The sequence below is a fragment of the Canis lupus genome, chromosome 15, assembly GCF_003254725.2.
Source record: "Canis lupus dingo isolate Sandy chromosome 15, ASM325472v2, whole genome shotgun sequence".
NCBI lineage: Eukaryota > Metazoa > Chordata > Mammalia > Carnivora > Canidae > Canis > Canis lupus.
In genome coordinates this window covers 8076192-8088296 of record NC_064257.1, presented here as the reverse complement: position 1 = coordinate 8088296, position 12105 = coordinate 8076192, and the positions used below count along the sequence as shown (strand labels likewise).

Sequence of the window (12105 nt, the reverse complement as noted above, 5' to 3'; positions counted from 1 at the left end):
ACCAGGCTCCTGGCGCCCCGGGGGCAGGCCGAGTGCTGCACTCGTGTCATTTCTCTGCTTCTGCACCGACCCAGGCCCGCCGGGACCCGCTCTGGCGGGAGGCGCTGCGTGGGCACCCGCTGTTCCTGCCGCACAGACACACCGAGCTTGTGGCACGAGGTGGGTGGGATGGAGGGGAAGGCTTGGGGGGGGGCACCTGCACCAGTAGGAAGGGTGAGCCACACAGAAGGACGGGTCCCGCCTACCGCATCCTCCTGCCTTGGGCCGCCACCTCCCGTCCGGAGACACGGGCAGGAAGCTCAGCGAGCCTCAGTTTACCTTCTAGAAGCAGCATGCGCTTAGGAAGCGGCGGCTCATCGTTATGTTCTTTCTCAACAGTGACATGGATCATCATTATCTTACTCTTTCTTCTAACTTGGCCCAGGAAAGGGAGCATAAGCCCCATTTTGCATGCAGGGAAACTGAGGCCCAGAGTGAGCCGGAGCCTGGGTGTCGCAGGGCCCCGGAAGCCCGGGCAGCTGCTCCCCCTCCCCCTAACTGACGCCCCCGCGGCCTCTGTTGCCGGCATTACCAGCATGTGGGGCTGACGGGGTCCAGCCGCCGCCTCGGTGCGCTGCTGCAGGGCGCTGAGGGCTGGGAACGCGAGGGGAGCCTGAGGGGAGGTGGGGGGGCCGGGGCGCCCGGGGATCCCTGGAGGAGCAAGGGGCCTCCTACCGACACAGGTGGGGAGGGGCCGGTCCCAGGTCCTGCGCTCTCCGCTCAGACACAGCAGCTCCTCACTGCCCCGCAGGCTATACCCCGGGTCACAGCTGAAGGACACGGAGCTCCCGGCAAAGTGGCCTCCATCGTGGACCTTGTAGCCGAACTGGGGGGTGCCCGGGTCCTCACACCTGATGAGTTCGAAACCTGCCACGGGAGGAGACATGGGTGAGGCCGGCGCAGCGGAGGCAGTGCTCTGTGTTCCCTCCACTGCAGGTGCACCCGGGCCGCCGCGCAGGGGGTAGGGGACGGCTTCCCGCTCGGGGTCCCAGGCACAGGGCTGGGGCTTCTGTGTCCTCCGTGTGGCCCCCGAGCACGCAGCCAGCGGGGCCGCTCCCCCCGAGGCCGCGGTGCCCCCAGCTCAGGTCTCGAAGTGCCACCGTCCCGCCGAGCCCGGGGACCTGGGGGGGCGGGGAGCCCCAAATGCCGACCTGGCCCCACTCAGGCCACAGATGTGGAACTCGCACACGACTCCACTCAGCCTGCCTCTGCTGCCGCCGCTGCAGGCACTGACCCCGCGGCCCCGCGGCCCGGAGCCCAGGCAGGAGGCACCTCGGGGGCCGCACTGAGGTGGAAGCCGCATGACCAACACTCGCCCCGACGTCGGCGTCTGCAGAGCCAGGCGCCTAGGCCTCCCCCGCCTCCGGCCTTCTCAGCCTCGGTTGGTCTTTGCATTTTTTTTGCATCTGGCCGGACATCGCTGCGTAAATGCTGTGATTAGGGGAGGCTGCGCTTGGTTGCTTTAGCTGCAAGCCTCAGTGTTTAGGTCTCATTTTATTTTATTTTTGTTAAAGATTTTATTTATTTATTCATGAGAGACACAGAGAGAGAGAGGCAGAGACACAGGCAGAGGGAGAAGCAGGCTCCATGCAGGGAGCCCGATGTGGGACTCGATCCCGGGATCCTGGGGTCACGACCTCGGTCAAAGGAGGTGCTGAACCGCTGGGCCCCCGGGCTGCCTGTGTCTCAGAAGCTCTAGTGGGTCATGGGCAGGCCTGGCGTCTCAGGCAGCCTCAGACGGGACCCCAGAGCTGGATGCGGGTGACTGCCCCCCACAGAGCGCAGGTGCAGGTCCTGGAGGAGGCGGCACCTCATCCGCGACGCCTGCTGTCCCCCCTGCCCCCCACCCGTCTGAGGGGCCGGGGCTAGTCCGATGTCGCAGTCCACATGGAGGCAACAAGGACTTACTGGAAAAGTGCAGCTCAAAGCCCTTGCTAGTGTTGTCGGCGTCCGTGATGAAATCAAGCCACAGGCTGCTGGATGTGCTGTTCAGGGTCACCCCCGTCATCTCCGAACGGCTGAACACCCCCAGCAGGCGTGCCGAGTTGTTGCTGCCGTCGTAGACCTGGGTGGACAAGACCCCCCCAGCCCCCGACCCCGTGTCAGCGCGGCCGCATCAGTTCGTCCCCCCACAGCCTGCGTTCTGGGAGCGGAGCACCAAGGACGAGCGCCAGGACGCGACACGGTGAGCAAGCAGGGGGCGGGAGTCAGGGCCCCTAGTCTCCACCCGCCGCCGCCTCTCTGCCCGGCCCGCCTGGCACGGATGCAGCCCCGAGGATCTGCCTGTCGACGCGACCCTTGTGGCGGAGCTCTGCTGTGTCCCCTGAGCCCCACGTGGCCCTGGCTTGCTCTCCCGCAGCCCGAGGAGGCCAGGCGGGGGCTGCACGGAGGCCCGAGCCATCTGTCTCTGCAGACGGGCACGCTGGAAGCTTCCAGCATCTCTGTGTTGCTAAACAGTCCCATCCTCCCAGATGAGCGACCGACCTTCCCCTGACCCCACGCCCCTGTGGCACTGGCCTGTCCTGGCGGCCCTTCTGGACACGGCCCCTGGGATCCAGCGGCTCGGCGTTAGCGTGGCCAGCGCGTCGTGGTGTTTTTCCTTTCCCCCAGCTGGGCCTCTACCCCCTTCCCTCCTAAAACGAGGCCCCAGTAAGGGCCTGCTGGGCTCGCCGGGGCAGGGAACGGGGGGCGTGCATGGCATCTGGCTTTCCTGACGCCCATCTGTCCCCTGAACCTCGGTGCACAAGCAAAGGCAACCACCGTCGGAATAATGAACTGGCCCCCCAGGTCCTGAGGTTGCTGCTCTTTTCCAGATAATTGTACAAATAACAACAGAAGTTGTGATTGAGTGCAGGCCCCCCCCCAACCCCCCGGTGCTCTGGTAAATATCAAAGATGGGATCTATGGGTGGGTGATGAATATTTGTGCACGGCCCAGGATGTGGTGCCAGCTGCCAGCAAATTGGAACAATATTTCCATTCCACTATTTATGAAGCCAAGCCTTCTAAGGGAAGCCATCCTTCCAGCTAACAGCGCTGCATGTTGCAGGGATTTGTGTAGGCCCCTGGGAGCCTCACGTCTGTTTCCGGATTCCGTGTACGAGACCGCGGATAGATTGAGAGAATTCGGAATTCCAACAGAGAGATGACTCCAGTTCAAAGGGTTGAGCCCACTGGGGCATCCAAGTCGTTAAATAAAAATATTTGTACCCACGGACACAATCGGAAGGAGCTGATCAAGGCATTAGTCATCAGCGCTTGCCGGCATCACCATATGGGAAACAATCAGATATCATGAACACCACTACTTACGGAGTTATTTTGCTAAAAAAAAAAAAAAAAAAAAAAAATGAAAAAAATGAAAAAAAAAATCAAACCTGAATCGTATCAAGTCCCTAGATCCAATTTCTAACTTACAGGAAATACAGAGGACGGAGGGGATATGAAATGAGACTCTGGGAGCATGTTCGGCAAAACCCAGAATATGAGAAATGACCCTGGGCAAGTTACTGGACTTCTTCAACAAATAAATGACAAGGGATGGAGAAAAGAAAAAGATGGAGGCAGAAACCTATTGATCAAAAACCATATAAGACAACCAATCCAATGTATAAGACAACCAATCCCAACAGGGATCTTGATTCAGATAAACTGTAAATTTAAGAAAAATCAGGACATTTATGAGATAATTGGAAACTTGAACATTCACTGGATATATGAAGACGTTAAGGGATTATTGTTAATTAATAAAAGTATAACGGGAACAGGATTATTTCCTTAATTTCCAAGCATAATTCATTCTAACTCCTTAAGGGCAAAAAAAAAGATGTTCATAATGTGTCATTATGATAAAATATTCATGCGGGAAACTTATAAAACAGAAGAGCATACAGAAGATGGAAACAACTTTTAGCACGCACAACATTTGGGTGACGATCTTTCCAGGCTTTGTTCTATGCATGCTTTTCCTTATATATGTTTATTTCTTGATTTTTAAAAATAAAAACAAGGTCTAACTATAGATACTCTATGGAACCTGCTCTTTCACTTAATATAATGTGCATATTTTTTGGATCATTAAATATTTTTCCCCAATGGCATTTAAAGAACTGCGCAAATTTTCATCGTAAAATTAAACCAAGGAACCGTGGGTGGCTCCATGGTTGAGCGTCTGCCTTTGGCCCAGGGCCACTGCTTGTCTAGAAGAACGCTTCGATGGTCCAGGGAATGGATTTGTCTCTGAGAAACCCGAGAGAGCCCGTACACATCCATCACACCTAATTCTTTTTTGTTTCTCTTTTAGATGTTTTTTACTTTCTTCATATTTATTGCAGTATAATGGACAAATAAAAATTGTATATGATTAAGGTGTACAACTTAATTTTTTTTAAAGATTTATTTATTTATTTATTTATTTATTTATTTATTTATTTATGACAGAAAGAGTCAGGGAGAGACACAGGAGGAGGTAGAAGCAGGCTCCATGCTGGGAGCCCGACGTGGGACCCGATCCCGGAACTCCAGGATCGCACCTTGGGCCGAAGGCAGGCGCCAAACCGCTGAGCCACCCGGGGATCCCCAGGGTAATTGTTTTACTTTGTACGTCTTTGATTATCCCTGATGTTGAGCATCTTTTCGTGTGTTTATCCATAGTTGCGCTTTCTTCTTATGTGAATTGCTTGTTCGTATGCTTTGTTCATCCGTGAATAGGAAACCTCCCTGCGTTTTGGTGTAGATCCCTCAAAATAAAGTTTCGTGGTTTTTCTCAGTAAAGACCACGCACATTTTTTAGACTTATCCCCAGGCGTTTTATAAGGTTTTGCTTCTGTTAGGAATGAGATCTCCTTTTTCTGATTGTGTTTTAATTGGTTGTAGACACATCAGCTGCTTTGCTGCATTGTCCTTATCGATTCTGATAGTTCATCGGTTCTTTTGTATTTTCTAAATAGAAGAGGCAATTTTATATATTCCTTTCTAATTTTTATAGTCTCTTTGTTCTTGTTCTGATCCGCTCGTGATGGGCTTGGATCTGCAGCACAATGTTGAGTACGACGCGTGAGAGCAGAACTCTGGTCTTGCTCCTGACTTTACTGGAAATCCTTAGGGAGTTTTGTCATTAAGAATAAGGACCACGGGATCCCTGGGTGGCGCAGCGGTTTGGCGCCTGCCTTTGGCCCAGGGCGCGATGCTGGAGACCCGGGATTGAATCCCACGTCGGGCTCCCGGTGCATGGAGCCTGCTTCTCCCTCTGCCTATGTCTCTGCCTCTCTTTCTCTCTGTGACTATCATAAATAAATAAAAATTAAAAAAAAAAAGAATAAGGACCACGAAACTATTTGCTATAGGCGTTGGTAGGAACTTTTTATCAGGTGAATAAAGTTATCTTTATAGTTTTGAGATATTTTTAAGAATCATGAACGAGTACGGAATTTCCTCCTGTGATGTTTTGGCGTGTACCGGCAGGATTACTTATTTTTGGCTTCTAGTCTGCTTTATGGGACATCCAGTTGAACCACACGAAGCTGCCGATATGTGACCAGTTTTGACCTGCAAAAATGTCAGCGTCGTAGTGTTAATATATAACACTATGGGCTTTTCTAATAGTGACACATCCTCACGTTCCTGGGTCAATCCCACGTGGTTATTTTTGCTTTCAGACGTGGCCAGATTCACTATGACACTGTATTTAGGGTGTTTAGACCTATGACCACAAGTGACCGGCCTAGCGGTTTGTCCTTCTGTGGTCTTACTCAGTCGGCTATCGATACGTCTCCTTGCCTCGTAAGTAACACGAGCAAGGACATAGATGAGAGCTGTTCTCTCTGCGTCTGTTTATTCCTTGAACTTTTGTTAGTTTATCTATAAAATAGCCTACACCTGGGGCCCTTGAGGCAGGAAACGGGGGTAAGCCAAAATTTTTAGGTAATTGTTGTTTTATTCAGATTTTTATCTTTCCTTGATATTAGTAGTTTTTAACCTATCAAAATGTCCATTTTATCTAAGCACTCAGATTTCTTAGCTTATAGTTGTTCCTCAACGTTTCGTTTCATTATCTCTACATCACCTGGGACTATGTTCCTTTTTCCCCTCCTAAAATTGTAAATCTGTGGCTTTGCTCCTTCATCAGTACTGCAGGGTTTACATCTTTTATTAGTTATTTTTCAAGGAACCATTAGGTTTTATTGACAACTGCTATTGTTTTTTGGTTGTTTTTGTTTTTTCAGTCATTTTTGACTAGATCTTTAAAAAAGGCTCTTTCTCCTATTTCCTTTGGATTTACTGTCATATTATTCAAGTTACCCAGCTCCCTATTTATTTTTAACTTAGGCGATGCGTCAGAGACTAGCGGAGGTATATTGAAATCTTCCACCATGACTGTAACTTTATTACATTTTTTTTTACATTTGTAGCAGTTTTTATTTAATTTATTCATGCTATGTTATTTGCACATAAAGTTTTACTGTGGTTTGATTGTACATTTTAGTAACACACAAGAATCCTCTTTTTAATTTCCTTATGCGGTGTGAGTGGAGTTCTCAAAGTTATCTCATAATAAACTGATTTCACTCTCCTGTGCTCTACCCTCTTCCGTTCATTGCCTCCATCCCATGTTTTAATTGGGTGATCATGTTTCTCATCTTTATTTAATCTTTCCTCGTCGCAGATTGCTCTGTTTTCATTAATGCCTATTTTTGTGTCATAAATATAATATTCTCCTCAATCCCGTTAAGAATACAAAGTAGGAGCAGCTTTTAAAGTCTTTCTTCTTTGTTGCTTACAGAGGGGCAATTAGCTCTGACTCCTCCGACAGGTCCTCGTCTTCTGATCTACGGAAGATTTACACACATTCGGTTAATTTTCTTGTTGGCGCGCCATTACAGAGGGAGGATGAAAGAAGAGAATGGAAATGCCCGGTGGTCTCTAAAGAGGAACAGAGGAATTAAGGGAGAAAAGGCCAGAGCGGGGCCTTTTTCTGCTCCTGGGGCTTAAGTGTGTGTGTGAGTGTGCGGCCTCCTTGCTAATTGGCCTGATGGCCCTCGGTAGGCGCCAACGCTGGCACTGCCCGGCTTCACCTGCCTTGCCAACCAAAGCCAAATGGAGCCCAGGATGTCCTGGCGAGCGGGAATGGTGTGGTCTGTGTCGTCTCTCAGACCTACTATACTTCCAAGGACTTGGTGGTACGGATATCTGGTCCCCATTAATGGCGCCATGGTGTGTTGCACCATCTCGGCTCCAGGCTCCGTTGCGCTGAGCGGGGTGGACAGAGATGTGTTTTTCCTTAAGGTTTCCAGCACTTTGTCCTAACGGAGGCAGGATTTCACTTCACTTACGTGAACTGTAGTTTGATTAGGCCCTTTCTCAATTTGGATTCTTTCTCGGATATTCCATTTGGCAAAAATTCCTTTAAGTGACATGTGACTGGCACCCTTGCCTAATTTCCAATGGTGAGGCCACATCCCTCTGCTTTTATGTCCTTGTCGTCATTCCAGGGGGGACCCGTAGAGGATGCAGTTATATATACGCAGGCGCTGCGTCTGCCACCTTGACCTGGAAGTCGTCTTTCCCCACAACCGCAGCTTAAAGGCCCTTCCCGTCTTGCTGATGTCGGGTCGAAATTTTGGTGGGGGCCCAAATAAAAGGAATCAGTTCTGGAAGACCAGCAGGAGTATGAGTAGGGGGTGTGGTTTAAGGAGTTTTCAAGTTATTGAAGACAAGAAATCTATCAGGGACCACGAATGCAAGAAAGGAGTCATTTCCTGGTCAGAAATACAAGATTATCTAGAAACTTTGGAGGTTTGGTGAGATGCAGGAGACTCGTATCTTGGGGAGGAACTAAGGTGTGTTGGAGGCGACAGGTGTCCTTGGTCAGGAGTTTGGGTGTGCACTGGGGCTTCTTTGGAGGGACGAGAATGTCCTCGGGATTAGGAATCTACCAGCGTTGCAGCAGGTGGGTGAATTCCAGCAGGGCGAGGGGAGGATGTCCTCGGAGCCGACTGCTGTTCCGGGCAACTCTTGCACACCTTTCTGTCAAGGTAGACTGGAGTGACGCGTTGGCCCAGCTGTGCCACGGGCAGCTGGATCCTATTCTGAATCCTATTTGGGAAGCCATAACTGTGGGTTTCTTTTAGTTCTGAACCCCCTCTGCCCAGGTCCTCCCTCAGGAAGGCAAGGGACCCCGAGGGGAAGACTTAGAACAGAAGGAGCTCCATGAAACCACCCTGTCTCCCTTCTCCAGGCCCCATCCTATAGGGGTCCTGGGGGTCCCGGGGTCCCGGGAGTGGCCTTCCAGTTAGGTCAGAGCTGGAGCCTTCCTTGCAGCACTAAAGAGGAGGAAGAGGGTCTTCGGCAAGGAGGCTGAGCCCACTCTTAGAAGGCTGGGCGGCAGGGCCAGCGGGGCAGGGGCTATGAGACAAAGTCTGAAGTCTGGGAATATCCCCTTAACCTATAGGAATTCATTGCCCTCTCCCCACAACCCTGCAGGACCACCTGGGGTCCACAACCCTCATCTCTGACCTGCATTTTAGGGCCCGTGTGTCTCCCCTCTTGGCCTGAATGCCTCAGAAAGCCTCTGTCTTGTCTTTCGAGCCCACCTAGTCCTGAGACCCCGCCTGGACAGGGCAGCTACACAGTGGGCACATGTGCTGAGGACGTCAGATGCTTCTCTGATCCTAGACCGCCTTGGTGAAGGGGCCCAGGCACCAGCCGCACTCCGCATCGCCTCTGGCAGCCAAGGAGCCCTTCTGGTCTCATCGCGCTGGACACACAGAACTGCTGCTATATTCCCCTCAAAGCCGGAAACTCGTCAGTTGATCCCCCAAATCCCTTTTTCCGCTGGGTTGACAACAGCCTTCATGCAAGAAGGGCTCTGTGTTCCATCAGTTCCATCTGCAGCGCTACAAGGAGGAAGCACTGTGGCCCCACTGGCCCCTGTATCCTCTGAGGCTCTGGTGTGGACCGTGAGCGCACGGATGGAGCGCGGCGAGGCCTCAAGACGCGCCCTTAGAAATGACAAAGTCTCGTCTACGCTTACTTGAAAGGAGATGTCTGGGGAGCTCAGAGGTTGCAAAGTAGAGCCTAAGAAGCCCGTGATGGGGTCTGAATCCCCACTGGGCCACTCTGCATGTTCTTTTCTTTTTTTTTTTTTCTGCATGTTCTTTTCTATTTCAGGTGCACTCGGTCCCAACTGGTCATCTCATGGGTTCAAGGATAATCGGGTAGGAGGGAGACGCACCTTCCCAATGCACGCACGTCCCCCACCCCCAGAGAACACATGCCCCAGTGAGTCAGGAACAGCATCTCTGCATAAAGAGCACAGGACTCTCCTATCTGGAGAGAACCCTAAGGGATGGGGCTTATTTAATGCTTTCTCGTTGAGCTTTTCAGGGTAGTGACCTCTGTTGGTCTCTAAGGTCAAGACTCTCCGGCTCCAGGGAATAAAGCTGTATCACGATAAGCTAAAAAAGTGTCTTGGCATAGGATGAAAAGGGATGCGTCCTGTGCAAGATTTGCCTCGTAGCCCATTTCAGTGAGGTAGCCCTTCGGTAAATCCTCCGGAGTCCACGCTTTGATTACATACGTGCTCATGCACCATACGAGTCGCGCACACACACAGAGAAGTGCGAATCACACGTGTGCTCAGCGCCCTAACAAGCCCCTCTCTGCCAGTCGAGTCCCAGACACGTGACTCGAATCCACGTCCTTGGACCCCGCTGCCACACACGGGCCACCAACATGGCAAAATAAGCTCCTGAAACGGCCCTGCTCGTCTACAAAACACATGCGCCAACGTACCCGGGAGGGCACACGCGGACTATACTGATGCAGGCCCCCCCGGCCAGGCCAGCCCGCAGACCCGGGGTCGCAGGAACGCGGGCGCACACAGCTACGCAGCCTCCAAGCGCTCCGCTGCCCCGTGGACGGTCATGGTCACCGCCCAAGCGTGACCCACCGGCCACTCCGGCTGCGCCTACAGTTCCTCATCCCGCGGGCAACCCAGCCCGTTCTCGCCCCCGTCTGCGTATGAGGACGGTCAGCTCCCGAGCAAACTCCAAAGCTCCATCCTTAGCCTCTCCCCAGGCCCTTGTCCTTTGGGTTCCCACTCTCTCCCGGACGAGCGAGGATAAGATCCTCGACCTCAGGAGAAGCTGTGGGTCTGTGGGTCGTTCCCACCGACGTAACCGCTGAGCACATTTTTGCCTCCTTTCACTCACATCTTTGCGGAATCTATCGGTTTTACCTTGAGGACGTCGCCTTCTGACAGTTCGAACGTCCTGGCTTTCAGCTGAATCCCCTTCCCCGGCTGGGTCTGGATGGAGTAGATGCACTCGTGGTTGTTGTTGTAGTTCCCGGGGAAGTTGGGGGACAGCAGCGTGCCCTGTGTGCCCGTGACCGAACTCCCACACTCAGGCTGGAAGAGAATCACAACAGCCACCGATTAACCCCCATCCGCTCCATCCAGAGCACGAGCCGCTGCGCCGGAGGGCCTTCCGAGGATGACACACCGCTTGCCCTCCTGCCTGCCCATCTGTCCATCTGTCCGCCTGCCCGTAGGGCTGCTCACCAAAGTGTCCTTACGGGTCTGCCCACCTGTCGTCCCGTCCGGTCCCCCCCCTCTCTCTCGTTCCACATCTCTCTCTCCCGTGGGGATAGAAGCTAGCCCACCAGGCATCCCGCACTTCCCTAGTGGCAAGAGGCAGCCCCTCCCGACACCTGCTCATCTAGCGTCATAGCAACAGGATGACGGAGGAGGATGTCGGGGCGGAGGGGGTGGTGGTCGAGGGAGGGGAGACGAATCCTTCCACCATCACAGGCCAGAAGCTCAGAGGGCTCAAGAGTAAACAACCGCTGCGAGCGCCTTCCAAACATCCGTCGTTACTCACAAGCGCCAATCCCACAGGGTAGGCAGCACCGTTATCATCCCTATTTTAAAAATAAAGAATCTGGGGATCCCTGGGTGGCTCAGCGGTTTGGAGCCTGCCTTCAGCCCAGGGTGTGATCCTGGAGTCCCGGGATCGAGTCCTGCGTCGGGTCCTGCATGGAGCCTGCTTCTCCCCCTGCCTTTGTCTCTGCCTGTCTCTCTCTTTTGTGAATAAATAAATAAAATCTTTAAAAAAACTTTAAAAAAATAAAGAATCTGGTACTTAGCAGTTGGGGTCAAGTCTCTCCACTCACCAGGAGGAGGGGCCTGAGGGTTCAACCTTCCTGGTCCTGGAATATGAGGCCATTGGGGCTTCGGAGAAAGTTTTAGCGCAGACGCACCAAAACCCGGTTTCCTTCAAAGCCTAATGAACTCACTGGCCTCCTCTCGACATCTTTCTCTCCGCCTCCAGGATTAGCCCTCCTTCCCTGGCGTTCCCTTGATTTACGGCAGTCAGCACATCGTCCTTCCCCCGTTTGTTACCACCTCTGTGTCTTCCTCTGCGGGCCCTCCAGGGCTCGGTCCTATTTCTCTCTCCCCCACCCCCACCCCCACCCAGTGCCCGGCAGGTGACTCCCAGGGTCGTCAAGGGTCGTCAAGCCTCTCCCTGTGCCTGTGGGTGGCCCAGCGCCTGTCACGCTGCACCCCGACTGCTTGTTCCTGGCCCGTGTCCCCTGCCCAAAATGTGTGCTCCTTGAAGGCCGGGGTCACGCTTAATGAATCTAAACTTCCAAAGCTTAGCCCAGATTGCTTGTAAAATAAATATTTGTGAAATGAGTGAATGAGTGAATCTGGAGGACACAGACCTCAGAAGATGTACGGTCCTAAAAATAATTAGGTTCCAGAAGGATGTAAACGCACGTCCAGATGGCAGGCACATTACTTGTCTGGACATATGGGGAGCCGGGAGCACGTCTCGAATCTCCGAGGTTGATGGTAGTGAGTCCGCTTTCCCCCAGCCATGCCTCAGTGGCCCTCTTCTAGGCACAGTCATTGGCTGGAAGGGCCTGGACGTCAACCAGCGGCCACATGGTTACCCCGATTGCCCGGAGCCGGAGGTGTGGGCAGAGCCTGCGGTGCAGGAACATGCAGAGCTGCGCCTCTCGTGGTCTCACTTGCACCCTCGTGTGTTCTTATCTCCAAGGCTGC

General features: G+C 52.8%; 1 protein-coding gene across 1 annotated transcript in view; it reads right to left on the bottom strand.

Annotated features, from left to right (window-relative positions):
• The window catches only part of CSMD2 (CUB and Sushi multiple domains 2), a 489398-nt gene that overhangs the window by 153061 nt on the left and 324232 nt on the right, over positions 1–12105 (bottom strand). The window contains exons 22-24 of the mRNA XM_049094020.1: positions 10276–10445; positions 1948–2104; positions 715–906 (exon numbers count right to left, since the gene is read on the bottom strand). Of these exons, the coding sequence (XP_048949977.1) occupies positions 715–906; positions 1948–2104; positions 10276–10445 (519 nt within the window). The remainder of the gene's footprint in view (positions 1–714; positions 907–1947; positions 2105–10275; positions 10446–12105) is intronic.